General features: G+C 45.2%; 1 protein-coding gene and 1 long non-coding RNA gene across 30 annotated transcripts in view; one reads left to right on the forward strand and one right to left on the reverse strand.

Moving 5' to 3' along the window:
- The first annotated feature begins 51 nt into the window (after window positions 1-51).
- The window catches only part of PML (PML nuclear body scaffold), a 54,203-nt gene continuing 36,476 nt past the window's right edge, over window positions 52-17,778 (forward strand). For 28 of the 29 annotated variants that reach the window (XR_003730901.2, XR_013395120.1, XR_013395121.1 and 25 more), the window contains exons 1-2: window positions 52-301; window positions 3,336-3,808. Coding sequence is in view for 21 of the 29 variants with exons in the window: in XM_015142617.3 (XP_014998103.2) it covers window positions 173-301; window positions 3,336-3,808 (602 nt within the window). In the remaining 8 variants the exon portion in view is untranslated. 29 annotated transcript variants of the gene reach the window in all.
- LOC144329985 (uncharacterized) lies at window positions 2,305-13,072 on the reverse strand. The gene is made up of 2 exons (XR_013395761.1): window positions 12,831-13,072; window positions 2,305-4,296 (listed from the first exon to the last, which is right to left on the reverse strand). It is a non-coding gene; the product is annotated as an uncharacterized LOC144329985 (long non-coding RNA).

Below are 17,778 nucleotides of genomic sequence, written 5' to 3' on the forward strand. Positions count from 1 at the left end.
CCTAGAACCGCCCCCAGCTTCTGTCTCACTTCCTCTCCAGAGGCGGGCCCTGAGCTGGCACCTCCCCTTTCGGACAGCTCAAGGGGCTCAGCCAACTGGCTCACGCCTCCCCTTTAGTTTCTTTTCACGCCCTCCAAGATCTAAACCGAGAATCGAAACTAAGCTGAGGTCCATGGAGCCTGCACCCGCCCGATCTCCGAGGCCCCAGCAGGACCCCGCCCGGCCCCACGCGCCCACCATGCCTCCCCCCGAGACCCCCTCGGAAGGCCGTCAGCCCAGCCCCAGCCACAGCCCTACAGAGGTACTATTGGGTTAGGGGATGATGGGGTTAGGCTTTATTGGTTTGCTGTGGTGGGGAGAGTGGGGAAGAGAGGGTCTAACGGAGGATTTGGTCAAGTACGCTAGAGAGTGACACAAAGCGGAAAGACCACACACCAGGGTCCTGACCTTCTTGGCTGGGGCATGGGAGGGTAGGATAGAGTAGAAAAGAGGACCCGGAGGAGTTGGGGCGGCCTCGCTGGGCTGCGGTTTCTCCACGGAGCAGTTGGGCAAGGTGAGAAGGGTCAGTGGCCTCCGGGCCTGGGCCCTTCCGCCCACCCTCGAGCCCTGCCTCAACCCTGCCTCAGATGCAGGACCACAGATTAGGGAGGATGGAGGTGGTAGCCCTGTTGCGCTGGCCTGGAGCCAGGAGCCTGTCCCAGGCACAGCAAAACTAAAACCAACTTCCCAGATCCGAGGTGAGAAACTGTGGCTCAGACTGAAGAGGTATCTTTGCCAAGGCCTCCCAGCTCATGTGGTTTCTGCTTAAGGAAGCCTCCCTAACAAACCCTTCTCTTGCCACACCTGTCCTGCCTACCTCCCACCTCCACCCCCAAAGGAACTACTTGGGTTTCTTGTTCTGCTGCCTTCCAGGCCCTTTTGCTCCCCTTCATGAAAGTACAGAGGACACTGTATTACAGTAACTTTTATAAGCATTATTACAACTAAGAATAACATTACTTAACAACACTAGCTAACATTTATGAGCACTTCAAATGTGCCAGGTACTGTATTAAGCACTTTGGTTTTTTTTGTTGTTTGTTTTGTTTTGTTTTTTGTTTGTTTGTTTATCTGTTTGTTTTTGAGATGGAGTCTTGCACTGTCGCCCAGGCTGGAGTGCAATGGTGCGATCTCTGCTCGCTGCAACCTCCTCCTCCCGGGTTGACGTGATTCTCCTGCCTCAGCCTCCTGAGTAGCTGGGATTACAGGCCACACCACCGTACCTGGCTGATTTTTATATTTTTAGTAGAGATGGGGTTTCACTATGTTGGCCAGATTGGTCTCTAACTTCTGACCTCGTGATCTGCCCACCTCGGCCTCCCAAAGTGCTGGGATTACAGGCGTCAGCCACCATGCCCGGACTGCTTTTGTATTTTAAAAATTGTGGTAAAATATACGTAACGGATAAGCTCCTATGTTAACCATTTCTAAGTGTAACGTTCAGTGGCATTAAGTAGATTCACAATATTGTGTAACCATCACCACCATCTATTTTCAGAACTTTTTAATTGCTCCAGAAACTCTGTACCCTTTAAACCATAGGGGAGGGAAAGATGGCTTCCCTCCACCCTTCTAGTTTCCTTGGCTGGGCTATGAATTAAATAGTCATAAAATAGATTAACAGGGGGAAAACCCATATTTAATTACATATGTATACTCAGGAGTCCCACAAAGTATGAGACTCAAAGAAAGGTCAGATGATTGAAGCCTATATAACATCCTGATCCACAGAAAAGAGCTTGGAGCTTCTGGGTGGTGATGATGACACAAGTTATGGGAGGGTGAGGAGAGGAGCTGTTGTCTTGCTATGTAGATAAAAAGTTCTTAGATAATAAGAGTTGTCTGGAGCAGCCCTCTTTTAATATAGACCATTTTACTAATGTAGATTTTCTTTGGGATGCAAATGCCTTTCTGTTTTACAAAAGGAGAGCTTTTCAGAGCTATTCCTGTATCAGCAGTTTCTCAGAATAACCAGCTTAAAATATGCCAACAAAGTATATTTCAAGGGTGGCATATTCTGGCCTCCTGCAGTCATATTTTGAAGTGGTGTGTCCTGAGTCTCAGTAAAGCAATAGCTCCTCATTTTCTCCTTCCCCTAGCCCTTGGTAACTTCTAATCTACCTTCTGTCCCTACAAACTTACTTATTCTAGATATTTCATATAAGTGGAATTGTTACCAGTAGACGGTCTTGACCGCAAGTTGTTCAGGTTCTTGGCGTTTTGAACAAAGAATTGGACAAAATGCACAGCAAAGCAAGGAAAGAATGAAGCAATGAAAGCAGAGATTTATGGAAAATGAAAGTACACTCCACAGGGTGGGATGGGTTGGAGCAGGGCTCAAGGGCCCAAGTTACAGAATCTTCTGGGTTCCAAATATGCCCTAGAGGTTTCCCATTGGCCACTTGGTGTTCACCCCATTGGTTGTAGAAAGCAACCAATCAGAGGTGCTTTCAATTTTCCATCTGCCAGGCAGGAAATGGGGTGTTTTGCAAAGAGAGTAGCCTCTGGTCCTTTTGTTACTTGGGCGTGGAGAGTTCGGGTTTTCCTTTGGATTTAGTTCTAGGAAGTCAGAGGGAATCGGCCTTAGGTTCCCTGCCTCCAGACCCTATTCTCCTGCCTCAGAATCATACAGTATTTGACCTTTTGTGTGTGGCTTATTTCACTTAGCATAATGTCATTGAGGTCCATCTATGTTGTAGCATGATCAGAATTTCATTTCTTTCTAATGCTGAATAATATTCCATTATATGTGTAGACCACATTTTGTTTATCTATTCATCTGTTGATGGATACTTGGATTGTTTCTACATTTTGACTATTGTGAATAATGTTGCTCTGGACATTGTTGTACAAGTATCTGTTTGGGTCCTTGTTTTTAGATCTTTTGGTTATATATGTAAGAGTGAAATTGCTGGGTCATATGATTGTTCCATGCTTACCTCTTTGATGAACCCCCAAACTGTGCATTAAGCACTTTATATGAGGTTGGTACTTACTGTATCTACCTTCCAAACTGAGTTCCTTGAAGGCAGAATGTATCCTATACCTCTTATATCTCAGGGCCTAGTACTGTGTGTGATGAGAAGTAGATGCTCAATAAATGGTGCAGTGAGAGCAGGAGGGCCTGAATAAGTGGGAGTATTGGGGTGCTGATAAGCCAGGGTTTTGCATCATCCAATGACTGGCTGGAATGGAATATGAGGTCCTACTCCAGGCTCCAGCTGTAAGGGTGGTTGGCCAGTGGGTGGGGGCTCTTGGGACTTCTCCAGGCCTCACCCGCCTCTCTGGTCCCCCAGCAAGCCCCCTCTCCGGAGGAGGAGTTCCAGTTTCTGCGCTGCCAGCAATGCCAGGCTGAAGCCAAGTGCCCGAAGCTGCTGCCTTGTCTGCACACGCTGTGCTCAGGATGCCTGGAGGAGTCGGGCATGCAGTGCCCCATCTGCCAGGCGCCCTGGCCCCTAGGTGCAGACACGCCTGCCCTGGATAACGTCTTTTTCGAGAGTCTGCAACGGCGCCTGTCGGTGTACCGGCAGATTGTGGATGCACAGGCTGCGTGCATCCGCTGCAAAGAGTCCGCCGACTTCTGGTGCTTTGAGTGCGAGCAGCTCCTCTGCGCCAAGTGCTTCGAGGCACACCAGTGGTTCCTCAAGCACGAGGCCCGGCCCTTAGCAGAGCTGCGCAACCAGTCCGTGCGTGAGTTCCTGGATGGCACCCGCAAGACCAACAATATCTTCTGCTCCAACCCCAACCACCGCACCCCTACACTGACCAGGTGAGTGGGCTGGCACAGGGTGGGATGGTGCATCCAAGAACCAGGTAGAGGTGAGAGGAGCAAAGATCCAAAGAGTCACACAGCTGAGGACAAGGAGCTTCTGGGGCCTTGCAACTCTAAATGTGGTCTGCAGATATGCAGCATCCGTGGTGACGACCGCAATTTATGCTGCCAGTCCCCACGCAGGTGGATAGTAAGTTTCCAGTTTCCTCCTGTAATAAATAATGCTGCAGAATCATCTTTGCATTGTTATCCAGTAATTTCTTCAGGATAAATTTTTAGAAGTGCCACTGCTGGCTGTAGGGGGACAGAAATTCTACATTTGATACATGTTACCAAACTGCCCTTTAGAAAGTCTTCGAGTGAAATTTTCCATGAGCGCTGACAGAGAATCTCAGTAAGGCTGGATTCTAGGATCAGAGGCAGGTAGGTAGTTTCTGTCTGAAAAGTTGAGACCATTAACACCAGGCAGTGCTATCTGAGAGTGTCTGTATGGGAAAAAAAAATCACATCCAGTTGTAATTGTTTTTATTAAACAGATTTTAATTCAGTTTTTTAATAGGTAATACATTTGTACAGTTCACGAACAAAATTTATAAAGAGGAGAGAGAGAGTGCAGTCTTCTGTCCATCCTCAACTGTCTAATTCCCACCACTTCTCCCTCTTCCCATCCACAGGTAGTTTTGAATGTTTCTTCTGAGAGTTTCTTTATGACTATATATGCAGGTAGCAGCAGTCTTATCAGGTCCTATTTTCCCTCTTTTAGCCAAAATGGTAGCATAACTATGTGAACTTTCAACCATCAGAAATAGATTGTTTGTAGAAGGCTCTTCTTGGTTCTTAGGGATCCACTTGCAAAATGGAAGCATTTTTCGCTTGTTTTTGACAACTCAGAACTATATATGGCTAAACCACATACCTGCTAAACTACGTATCTGCTAAACTGAGTGTGGTTTGTTTCCTGCTTTAGGATAAACTTCCCCCACTATCAGAATAAGCTTTCCCCTCCGACTTCTCAACAGCTGGTATCACCACATTTCTTAGCTTGTTGTAAAGGTTGAGTGGCTTTCCACTTGTTTATTGGCCATTGTGTTTCTTCATTTGTGAATAGCCTGTTTAGGTCCTTTGCCTGTTGTTGTTGTTGTTTCCTTTGAGGAATTAAGGGATTAATTAAGGAATTCAGGAACAAATTCCTCGAAGGAAAAAAATTTATGCGTTTCTTTTGCTCTTACAATTTGTGCAGTTTTAAAACTTACATATTCATTGGATTTTGATTGAAATTGCAATAAATTAGGGGAAATTGGCTTTATCTCTGGTTATATCTTTTGGATTTAAAAATTTTTTTTAATTTTTTTTTTTTTTGAAATAGAGTCTCCCTGTGTCACCCAGGCTGGAGTGCAGTGGCGCGATCTTGGCTTACTGCAACCTTCGCCTCCCGGGTTCAAGCAATTCTCCTGCCTTAGCCTCCCAAGTAGCTGGGATTACAGGTGCATACCACCATGCCTGGCTAATTTTTTGGTATTTTTAGTAGAGACAAGGTTTCACTATATTGGTCAGGCTGGTCTCCTGACCTCAGGTGATCCACCTGCGTTGGCCTCCCAAAGTTCTGGGATTACAGGCGTGAGCCACCGCACCCAGCCTTATACTAATTTCTTAATGAATTTGTAAGCTTTCATGTTTTGAACATGATAATGCAGCCATCCCACGGGATCCATGGGAGACTGGTTCAAATTCATAGATGCTCAAGTCTGTGATATAAAATGGCATAGTATTTGTATATAACCTCTACACATCCTCCTGTATGCTTTATTTTTTATTTTATTTTTATTTTTTGAGACAGGGTCTTGCTCTGTCGCCCAGGCTGGGGTGCAGTGCTGCACTCGTGGCTCACTGCAGCCTCAGTCTCCTGGGGTTCAAACAATCCTCCCACTTCAGCCTCCAGATTATATGGGACTACAGGTGTGCACCACCACGCTCAGCTAATTTTTAATTTTTTTTGTAAAGACAGGGTTTCACCACATTGCCCAGGCTGGTCTTGAGAATTCTTGGGCTCAAGTAACAACCCTCCCACATAGGCCTCTCAAAGTGCTGGGATTACACGTGTGAGCCACTGTACCCAGTCTCTCCTTGTATACTTTAAATCATCTCTAGATTACTTATAATGCCTAATACAGTGTAAATGCTATGTAAAGAGTTGTTTTACTATATTTTTGAATTTGTATTATTTTTTATTGTGGTCCTTTTTTTTATTGATTTTTTTTCCCCTGAATATTTTTGATCCAAGATTTGTTGAATCCACAGGTGTGTAACCTGCAGATACTGAGGGCCAACTGTACATATAAATTGTTTAACATAGTGCCTGGCACATATTAAATACTCAATGAATGTTAAAATTCTATTATAATTTCTCTGCTCTAGAACAGTTTGAAGAATATAAGAAATTTAAGCTTATAAAAGTTTTTCGAAAAACCATCTTGGAACTGGTGCCTTTTTTATAGTAGATTTTTGAGAACTTTTCCCATTTTTACCATGGAATTAGTCTGTTCTGGTTCTTGTGCCAGATTTTTGGAAAATTTTCCAGTTCATCCTGAGTTATCTTTCATAATTTAAAAGACTACAGTGCCTGTAGTCCCAGCTACTCGGGAGGCTGAGGCAGAAGAATGGACTGAACCCAGGAGGCGGAGCTTGCAGTGAGCCGAGATCGTGCCACTGCACTCCATCCTGGGCGACAGAGAGACTCCGTCTCAAAAAAAAAAAAAAAAAAAAATCCTCTATGTCTGTAACTGTACCCCCTTTTTTTATTTCTGATGTTGTATATTTGTGGTTTAGTGGTCTTTTCAAAGTACTGTACTTTTAGTCTTTCCTGAGATTGCTTACTGATTTTAATATTTTCCTTCTTTCTGTTTGGTCATTTTATTATTTTTGTCATTTTCTTCCTTCTAACTTTTGTCATTATTCATTTTCTAGCTTCTTGAACTTATAATTCATTTATTTGCAATCTTTATTGTTTAATAATAATAACTTTTTTTTTTTTTTTTTTTTGAGACAGAGTCTCCTTCTGTAACCCAGGCTGCAGTGCAGTGGTATGATCTTGGCTCACTGCAACCTGTGCCTCCTGGGTTCAAGTGATTCTCCTGCCTCAGCCTCCCTAGTAGCTGAGACTACAGGTGCCCACCACCACGCCTGGCAAATTTTTTTATTTTTATTAGAGACGGGGTTTTCCCATGTTGACCAGGCTGGTCTCGAACTCCTGGCCTCAAGTGATCCACCCGCCTCAGTCTCCCAAAGTTCTGGGATTACAGGCATGAGCTACAATGCCTGCCTAATAATAACTTTTTTAAGGCATAAGTTTTCTGTATATGGCTTTGGCTGTATGCCATAACTTTGATAATTTTATGAGTGTTCTTATAGTCAATCATTTCTCAAATATCATTTCAGTCTTTTATTAAAAAGGTTCTCTTGCTTAAGGTCAAGAGTTCGAGATCAGCCTGGGCAACATGGCAAGACCTCATCTTTACAAAAAATAAAAAAAATTAGCCAGGCATGTTAGGTGGTACATGCTTGTAGTCCCAGTTATTTGGGAGGTTGAGGCAGGAGGGTTACTTGAACCTGGGAATTTGAGCCTGCAATGAGCTGTGACGGTGCCACTTCACTCTAACCTGAGCATCAGAGCCAGACCCTGACTCGAAAAAGGAAAAAATTTTTTTTCTTTTGAAAAGTTTTAGAGAAGAGTGTTTTCTAAAATTTTCAAGTGGTTTGTGATGTTTGGTTTCTCGCCCTGTCACCCAGGCTGGCATGTGGTGGTGCGATTTCATACTTGCTAATTTCTGCACTATGGCCAGTTTATACAGTTTGTATGAGTTCTACATCTAAGACTATATTGAGATTTTCTTAGTGGCCTAGGATATTCCTTGGACTCACATATTCCTAGCAATAATCCTTAGAGTTGAAAAGTTGTATTTGTTGTACAGTACACACATATATATAATATACAAATATATGTATATATAATGTATATATGCATATATATGTGTATATCCATATATATGTAAGTTCTAGTGCTTGTGTGTGTGTGTATCTACACTCTATTGAAACTTTCTACTTTTCTTTCTTTTTTTTTTTTTTTTGAGACGGAGTCTTGCTCTGTTGCCCAGGTTGGCGTGCAGTGGCGTGATCTTGGCTCACTGCAGCCTCTTCCTGTGGGGTTCAAGTGATTCTCCTGCCTCAGCCTCCTGAGTAGCTGGGACTACAGGCGCGTGCCACCACGCCCGGCTAAGTTTTTTTTGTATTTTTAGTAGAGATGGGGTTTTACCATGTTGACCAGGATGGTCTCGATCTCCTGACTTTGTGATCCACCTGCCTCAGCCTCCCAAAGCACTGGAATTACAGGAGTGAGACATCACCCCTGGCCAAAACTTTCTACCTTTCTTTCCATTCTGTTTCACCAATTCTCTAAATAATAATTACAGAGTGGTAACTTCCCCATTAAAACATATATATAGGCTGGACATGGTGGCTTCCACCTGTAATCCCAACACTTTGGGAGGCCAAGGCTGGTGGATTGATTGAGCCCACGAGTTTGAGGCCAGCCTGGGCAATATGGCGAAACCCCGACTCTACAAAAAAATACAAAAATTAGCTGGGCATGGTGGCACGTGCCTCTCGTCCCAGCTATTCGGGAGGTGGAGGTATTCCTCAGAGAGGATCACCTGAGCCTGGCAGTTCAAGGATGCGGTGAGCCATGATCACGCCACTGCACTCCAGCCTGGGTGACAGAATGAGACTCTTGTCTTAAAAAAAAAAAAAAAAAAAAAAAAGGGCCAGGTGTGGTGGCTCACACCTGTAATCTCAGCACTTTGGGAGGCTGAGGCGGGTGGATCATGAGGTCAGGAGTTCAAGACCAGCCCGACCAACATGGTGAACCCCGCCTCTATTAAAAACACAAAAATCAGCCGGGCGTGGTGGTGGGCGTCTGTAATCCCAGCTACTCAGGAGGCTGAGGCAGGAGAATCGCTTAAAACCAGAAGGTGGAGGTTGCAGTGAGCCGAGATTGTACCACTGCACTCCAGCCTGGGCAACAAGAACGAAACTCTGTCTCAAAAAAAAAAAAAAGTGTGTATACACACACACGCACATGCGCACTCTAGAACCTATCTCATCTATCACCACAAAGAGTAGAATATAACTGTTCTTCCAGACAAAATAAAACATTTAGCACACTTTTATAATTTTTCTTCTTCCCTCTTCCCTCTCACTTTCAGATTTAGTTGAAATAATGTGAACTTTTAGTTCCAGATTACTACCAAATTTTTAATTTTTTTTTTCTATTGTAAGCATCCTTTCTGAACAGGTATTAAGCTTCATGGTCATATTACAACCCACCTGTTAGCCATACCTTAGACTTTAATTGGATTCATTGCTCAACATAATTTTTCCTATAGCTTTTCTTCCCCTTTCTTGAATTATTTAAGGTGATTAATTTTCCATTTGACAGGAATACTCCATCAAGTAATTTAAAAAAATTATTCCAGAGTTTACTTTCTGAGACCTTAAGTGTCTTTACTTGTATGTCTTTCTTTTCTGTCACATATGAGGGAAAGTTTAGGTGTAAAATTCTGAGGTCACAATCACAGTGCTTTTACCTCAGAATGTATAAACCTTGCTTCACAGATTTCTAGTCTGGTGTTGCAGATGAGAAGTCCAGTTATGGTCTATTTTTTTCTCTGTGAGTATACTTTTTAGAGATGGGATCTCACTCTGTCACCCAGGCTGGAATGTAGTGGTGCAGTCAGAGCTCACCATAGCCTCAAACTCCTGGGCTCAAGCAATCCTCCCACCTTGGCCTCCCAAGTAGCCAGGACTACAGGCACCTGCCACCACGCCTGGCTAATAAATATAGTTGGATGGTTTTCATTTGTTTATTTGTTTGTTTAGAGACAGGGTCTTGCTTTGTTGCCCAAGCTGGTGTGCAGTGGTGTGATCATAGCTTACCATAACCTCGAACTCCTGGACTCAAGAGATCTGCCAGCCTTAGTCTCTGAGTAGCTAGGACTACAGGTGCCTGCCACCATGCCTGGCTAATTTTTAAAATTTTGTATAGAAATAGGATCTCACTCTATTGCCCAGGCTGGTCTAAACTCCTGACTTCAAGTGATCCTCCTGCCTTAAACACCCAAAGCACTGGGATTACAAGCTTGAGCCCATGCCCAGCCTGCTAAAGATCTTTATATAATTTTTTCTTTTTTCAATAATCTTCTATCACCATTGTTGATCTGAAAAACTCAAGTCTTTCTTCAGCTTTTCAGCTCAGGGAAATTATATTTTGCTATTTATTTATTTATTTATTTATTTATTTATTTATTTATTTGAGATAGAGTCTCACTCTTGGAATATAGTAGCATGATCTCAGTTCCTTGCAACCTTTGCCTCCCAGGCTCAAGCAATTCTCATGCCTCAGCTTCCCAAGTAGCCGGGACTACAGAAGTGCGCCATTACACCTGGCTAATTCTTGCGTTTTCTTTTTAGTAGAGACAAGGTTTTGCCATATTAACCAGGCTGGTCTTGAATTCCTGGCCTCAAGTGATCTGCCCGCCTTGGCCTCCCGAAGTGCTGGGATTATAGGCATGAGCCACTGTGCCTGGCCATACTTTTTAATGTACTCATAGCCCTTCATTTGTTTAATTTATTATTTATTTATTTATTTTAGACATGGTCTCACTCTGTCACCCACGCTGGAGTGCAGTGGCACGATTGTGACTCACTGCAACCTCCGCCTCCCAGGTTCAAGCGATTTTCCTGCCTCAGCCTCCTGAGTAGCTGGGACTACAGGTGCGCACCACCATGCCCAGCTAATTTTTGTATTATTAGTAGAGACGGTGTTTCACCATATTGGCCAGGCTGTTCTCGAACTCCTGACCTTGTGATCCACTCACCTCGGCCTCCCAAAGTGCTGGTATTACAGGTGTGAGCCACTGCACCTGGCCCATTTGTTTATTTTTAAAATGTTTACTACTGTTGTTATATGGATATTGGAACTCCAAGAACATATTTTGCATCTTTTAATTTTTTTCCCCATTAATTCTGTTGCTTTGCCCTTTTTCCCCGAGATTCTCTGAGCGCTCCTTGAATTGTTTTTCTAACTTGCCAGCTCATCTTTTCACAGCTGACTCCATTCTTCTATCTGCTACCCCTGTTGAATTGTTGTGGGTTTTTCCCCCTCAGCAATCTTTTTTTTTTTTTTTTGGTTGCCAAAAGAGCTTAATGCTGTCAGGATGCTTTTTCTTGGCAGCCTGTTCTTGTTTTCTCACTGTAATATGTTCTTAAGTCTCCCTGAAAAACACACTTCGCATTTACAGAGGTGTATGTTTCCTACATGATCCCCTTTTCAATGGGGACTTGCTCAGTTTGGTTGTTGATTCTCTTCATAGTTGTCCTGCGGTCTGTGCTGTCTGCTCCCATGTAAAGACTGACATCCAGATTGTTCAGTGTTTGTAGCTAGCGTGGGCTGGCAGCAGTTGTGTAAAGCACAATTTATACCCCACACTCAATCCCTGCAGTGGAACAGGGCCGCTCCCTGCGAGTCCCAGATGGTGTCAGCTTGTAAGTAGTCCCACCTCTACTGTGGGGGTCAGAGGTGGATTTCTCCCTATTAAGGATGGAGAAAGCCTTTTGTCTGTACCCATTTTAGATGTCCAGCTAGGTCCCTGTAAATTAGACTCACAAGATACAGATTCACAAGAGAAAAGCAGGCTGGGTGCGCCTGTAGTCCCAGCACTTTGGAAGGCCGAGGTGGGTGGATCACCTGAGGTCAGGAGTTTGAGACCAGCCTGACCAACATGGCGAAACCTCATCTCTACCAAAAATACAAAATTTAGCCAGGCGTGGTGGCACACACCTGTAATCCCAGCTACTCAGGAGGCTGAGGCAGGAGAACTGCTTGAACCCTGGAGGTGGAGCTGCAGTGAGCCGAGATCACACCACTGCCCTCCAGCCTGGGTGACAGAGCGAGACTCTGTCTCCGAAAAAAAAAAAAAGAGAGAGAAAACCAGGAGCATTTTACCATGTGCATCTAGCATGGGTATCACATCTAGCATGGGAATTGTGCATATACATGGGAGTATCCAGAGATGAGTAACTCAAAGCATTGGTTAGAACTTCAGCTTACATAGCATCTTAATGAAAGAAAAGGAAATGTTTAAAGAAGTGGCAGGATTGGCCGGGTGCGGTGGCTCACGCCTGTAATCCCAGCACTTTGGGAGGTCGAGGTGGGCAGATCACGAGGTCAAGAGATCAAGACCATCCTGGCTAACATGGTGAAACCCCATCTCTACTAAAAATGCAAAACATTAGCCAGGCGTGGTGGCGGGCACCTGTAGTCCCAGCTACTTGAGAGGCTGAGGCGGGAGAATTGCTTGAACCCGAGAGGCGGAGGTTGCAGCAAGCCGACATGGCGCCACTGCACTCCAGCCTGGGTGACAGAGTGAGACTCCGTCTCAAAAAAAAAAAAAAAAAAAAGGAAAAAAAGAAGTGGCAGGATAAAAGAAAGGGGTTTTAGGCTTGCAAAGGTGGCAAACTGTAGGAAGTTGTGTTTCTGTTTTGCATTGCTAGAAGGAATACCTGAGGCTGGGTAATTTATAAAGAAGAAAGGTTTTTTTGGCTCATGTTCTGCATGCTGTACAAGCGTGGCACCAGAAACCTGCTTGGCCTCAGGTGAGGCTGCAGGTAGGTTTTAATCGTGGCAGAAGGTGAAGGGGGAACAGGCGTGTTGCATGGCAACAGAGGGAGCGAGAGAGAGAGAGAGAGAGAGAGAGAGAGAGAGAAAGAGAGAGGGAGGAAGCTGGAGAAGGAGGTGTCAGGTGCCTTTAAATAACCGACTCTCCCATGAACTACCAGAGAGAGAATTGTGGCCCCAAGCCATTCATAAGGGATCCACCCTCATGACCCAAAACACCTCCCACTAGACCCCGCCTCCAACACTGGAGGTCACATTTCAACGGGAGATTTGGCAAATATATGGGAATACTAATGGAGTAAGGTTTGTTTGTGCAGGCCTACTTGGCGCCAGCTTTCCATCTTCGCGGCTGTAAAACTTCCCTGAGAGAGGAGATTTATGCAGTTCTTGTTTCTCAGAAGTTTCTGCTTTTAGTCATAAGAGCAAAGAGCGTAACAGTCAAAAGAGTTTCTGTTTTTAGTCATCAGCTCTTAGAAGGCTCCTTTCTGTATCTGTTGGTTTTCATTTGCCTGCAGCTCAGAACAATCACATGCCAAAGTGGCATATTTTGGAGTGGTATATTTTTATCCCCTATGTCAGGTACAATGAGCAGGGAAGGGTCAGCCAGCAAGAGGGCAGGATTCCTGTTCCTTCAGCACGATGCATGGCCTTAAAAATCCTGAAAAATCATATGCTCCACTCCCATTTCACACTGCTTCACAATTTACCAGTGGTTACTGGATAAACTCAATTTATTTTTTCTGCACAAAACCTCAATGCCATAAATAAAAGCTCACAACTTCCTCTGGTCCCAAGTCAATTAGCAGCCACCTCGCTCTTTGACACTGATCTGATTTAGAGCTCACACTGGGGAGCAGCCCCAGAGGTGGCTTTAAACCTGGGACTTGGGGTGTCTGCCCTGGGGCCATTGGTATTTGTTCCACATGCCTGTGGAGTCCATTCTTTCATGTTCATGTCACACCTACTGTGTGGCATGTTCTTTACTAGGGGCTGGGGTAGAATTACGAATGGACACAGCACCTCCTTGAGGTCACAGCCTGGTAAACAGATCAGCCATTAACATCGAGGCGGCAGGGTTCTGTGCAGAAGGCTGCGTGACTTTGCTGTCTATTGTGACTGTGTTTTGATAGTTGCCTTTGTCACACTGTCTTCTGTGTTACGTTTGGCCTCAGCAGCATGCCTTATCTGGCACAGGGCCGACATCCTGTTTGTGCTCAGTCAGTTGTGGAAGGAAGAAGGCAGGCAGGCACAAAGGTGGCTGAGCTCAGAAAAGGCCACTTACCCTGCTGGGATTGGCTGGGGAAGGCGGCTTCCAAGAGGCCATCACACTTAGTGTGATGTATAAGGAAAGAGAAAGGTTATAGACAGGAGGGACCGCAGGGGCAAGGAAGGGGCACTAGTGAGTCTGCAGCATTTCAGGAACTGCAATAGAAGGTTGATGTGAGGGCAGGCACTGGAAAGGTGAGTTGGGGTCAGACGTGGCAGGCTTGGAAGGAGTCAGGACTCTATGCTGCAATTTCCAGAACACTCAGTGTTGTCAGCTTTCTCCTTTGTCATGCCTTCATACCACCTAATCGTCTCACCAGTGACTATCCTCTGGAAGACAATGGGAATGGGACCCTGTGGTGGGCTCTACTGAAAATCCATTGATGGGGCCGAGCGCGGTGGCTCACGCCTGTAATTCCAGCACTTTGGAAGGCCGAGGCAGGCGGATCATGAGGTCAGGAGATCGAGACCATCCTGGCTAACATGGTGAAACCCCGTCTCTACTAAAAATACAAAAAAATTAGCCGGGCATGGTGGTGGGCACCTGTAGTCCCAGCTACTTGGGAGGCTGAGGCAGGAGAATGGTGTGAACCGGGAGGCAGAGCTTGCAGGGAGCCAAGATTGTGCCACTGCACTCCAACCTGGGCGACAGAGTGAGACTGTCTCAAAAAGAAAAAAAGAAAACCCATTGATGGGTGTTGAGGAGTGGTAGGATGGATGATCAGACCCTCTCTCTGCACTCTGGTACTTTGACAAAAGTGGGCAAGTTTGGGAACAGGGAGATCAGAATTTCTTTGGCTGCATACTTATTTATATTTCACCCCATTCCATGGAGAATTTGAGGGGACTTGCCACCAGATGTGGGATACATATCCAATAGAAACTGAAGCAAAGAATCTGGAGAAGGGAAAGGGAGCCTCATGAGTACACTAGGTCTTAGGTTCAGGTGGGGGTGAGACCTGCAAGAATGCAGAGAGGGAGGGGTGTGGAGACGGCTGCAGTCCCACACTGCCAGCACTTGCCTGACCAGACGTGCTCTGGAGTGCTTCCACCCAAGAATGCAGAGATGGCTGCGGTCTCACACTGCCAGCACTTGCCTGACCAGACATTCTCAGGAGTGCTTCCACCCAAGCATAGTGTGGGTCTAGGGCTGCAGGTGGAGCTGAGTCTTATCTGTGTCTGGGTGTCAGATCCTAAAGTTTGCTGGATGGAGTGGGGGAGTTAATCCAGGGCCATCAAAGCCTGCAGCCAGAAAGAGCTTGAGTTATCATTAATTGGAGGAAACAAAAGGCCTATTAATCAAGTTTAAGAGGTGTGGTTGGAGGATCAGTACCCATGCCTGCTTGGTGCTCTCTTGGTGCCCTCTGTGAAGTTAGCGGTAAATTGCATTTTATTGGGGATTGATGATATTATTGGGATTGCTTCCTGGCCTGCCAGGCGCATTACATGGGCAGAAGAAAGGCTGCTGCCAGGAGTTGGGTAACATGATGAAAGATGTGGACAATAAATGACCCATTTCCAAGTTTTTTATGAACTTACCTCGAAGGTAGATTTGTAGAATAGTATGTGGATAAAAGGGGTTTTCCTCCTGGTCTCCTTTGATGTTTTGGAGAAAGAAGCAAGAAGTTTACTTATTTATTTGTTTATTTTTGAGACAGTATCTTGATCTGTCACCCAGGCTGGAGTGCAGTGGCACAGTCATGGCTCGCTGCAGCCTCAACCTTCCAGGTTCAAGTGATCCTCCTACCTTAGCCTTCCTAGTTTGTAGAGATGAGTTTTCACCATGTTGCCCAGGTTGGTCTCGAACTCCTGGGCTCCACCCACCTCGGCTTCTCAAAGTGCTGGAATTACAGGCTTGAGCCACCATGCCCAGCCAGAAGCAGGGAATTTGAAGCAGCCCAAGCCAAGATCAGGATTAGGGCTGGCGCTGCTTTCTGCAGCTGTGGGAGTGGGCTTTGCTATTCACAGATGGAGGCCTGGGACATTTTAGAACAATTTGGGGTTTTTTCGTTTTGTTTTTTTGAGACAGGGGCTCGCTCTGTCATCCAGGCTGGAGTGCAGTGGTGCGATTACAGCTTACTGAAGCCTTGACCTCCCAGGCCCTAGTTATCCTCCCACCTCAGACCCCCAAGTATAATAGCTGGGACTACAGACATGCACCACTAGGCCCAGCTAATTTTCTTTCTTTTTTTTTTTTTTTTTGTAGAGATGGGATTTCACTATGTTCCCTAGGCTGGTCTCAAACTACTGAGCTCAGGCAATCCACCTGCCTGGGCCTCTCAAAATGCTGGGATTACAGGCGTGAACCACTGTGCCCAACCTTTAGAACGATTTTTAACAAGACTTGAAATTAACAAGCTTTTGGCATAGTGGTGCACGCCTGTAGTCCCAGCTACTAGGGAGACTGAGGTGTGAGGATCACTTGAGCCTGAGACGTTGAGGCTGCAGTAAGCCATAAATCATGCCATTGCACTCCACACTCCAGTCTGGGCAAGAGAGCGAGGGCTTGTCTCCAAAAAAAAAAAAAAAAGAAATTAACAAGCTTTTCTCATTGATTGCTAACTGACACAATTAAAAACTAACTATTAATAGAACCACGGCCAGCCAGCCAGACAGCCATTGAGCAATCACTTATTAAGCATCTATTTCATGACTGGTATTATGATAGCTATTGCCAGATGAAAAAGAATGCCTGCCTTTGAAGCTTGAATTTGTGGAGAGTTTCAGCCTATGGATAATTTGCATGTGTGTGCAACCTTGTACTCTATGGCAAGAACCCAGAGGTCCCAGAAGACACGTTCAGATCAAGTGCTGTGGCAGTTTTAAGAAGGGAAAACTTGTGTTTATGTGGGAGGGTCAGGGAAACCCTGATATTTTAGCGTTTCAGCTACACCTTGAAGAGGTTTATTTGTCTCTATAAGTTGCATCTAAAACAAACTATAAATTAGTGACTTTTTTTAGTAGGTTAAGCAAAAGCTGAATTGATGGCTGATGTAAGTGAATCGGGGTCAAGCTGGCCTCTGACCTGACCGATTAGATACTCAGATTGTGTCACCAGGAGGTACTTTCTCTGTATGTCTTGTGACCTGGCTTTCTTCCAAGACTGGTCCATTCACAGAAGGGTTAACTCCTCATGGGTGCCAGATGTTTGCAACAGCTCCAGAGGTTACGCCCTCAGCCCCAGATTCAAGGGGAAGAGAGTGTGACTCTCTCCCAGCATTCCAAGCTAAATCTCAGTGTGTCTTTGATTGGGTCAGGTTCCTCTCCCTGCAAGGGTGGCTAAGGCTAGGGGGGTTCTCAGATTAGCTTAAGCCTGAGTCATATGCTCCCCCAAAGCTCATGGACTGAGAACAGGAATGTGTGGCTACCTAAAGGCAAAGTCCAGTTTCATATTGGTACAAGAAGAAAGAAGAATGTGCCTTCAATACATCTTAGAAAAAATGTCCAGTAGCCACTGTAAATGAAAGCAAAGAAGAAAAAAAACACTCCAGGTGTATGGAAGGCAGTGGAACAGAAACTGAAGTGCAGGGGACAGGTTTGAAGCCAGCCTCAAGTGAAACAACACCCTCACCTCTTGGTACCTGGGTAAACTCTCTTCAATAGAAAGCCATCCTTTTCCAACCAGGTTAGGAAATGGGCTGTTGGGGCTGCATTCGGCCTTTCCTTTTAACAAAGTAGAGCACTATCCTGCCATTTGAGATGTTTTTCCTGTGTTATTCTTATAATTCCCACACCCTCCTGTAAGATTATTAGGAAGAGAGAGCTGTTCCCTTTGTACAAACAAGGTGAGAGGCCAGAGAGTTAACAGGAGCTTCCCAAAAGGAAGAGCTTGCGGGAGCCAGGGCCAGAACAGGATGCAGGATTTCCTGATTGCAGAATGGGTGCCCCTTTCCTACTCCTGCTGGACTCTACATTCAGGCAGCCCAAAGCTAACGACTGCACTGAGTTGCAAAAATAATTCTAACAGTTGTTT

The sequence above is a fragment of the Macaca mulatta genome, chromosome 7 (assembly GCF_049350105.2).
Source record: "Macaca mulatta isolate MMU2019108-1 chromosome 7, T2T-MMU8v2.0, whole genome shotgun sequence".
Lineage (NCBI taxonomy): Eukaryota > Metazoa > Chordata > Mammalia > Primates > Cercopithecidae > Macaca > Macaca mulatta.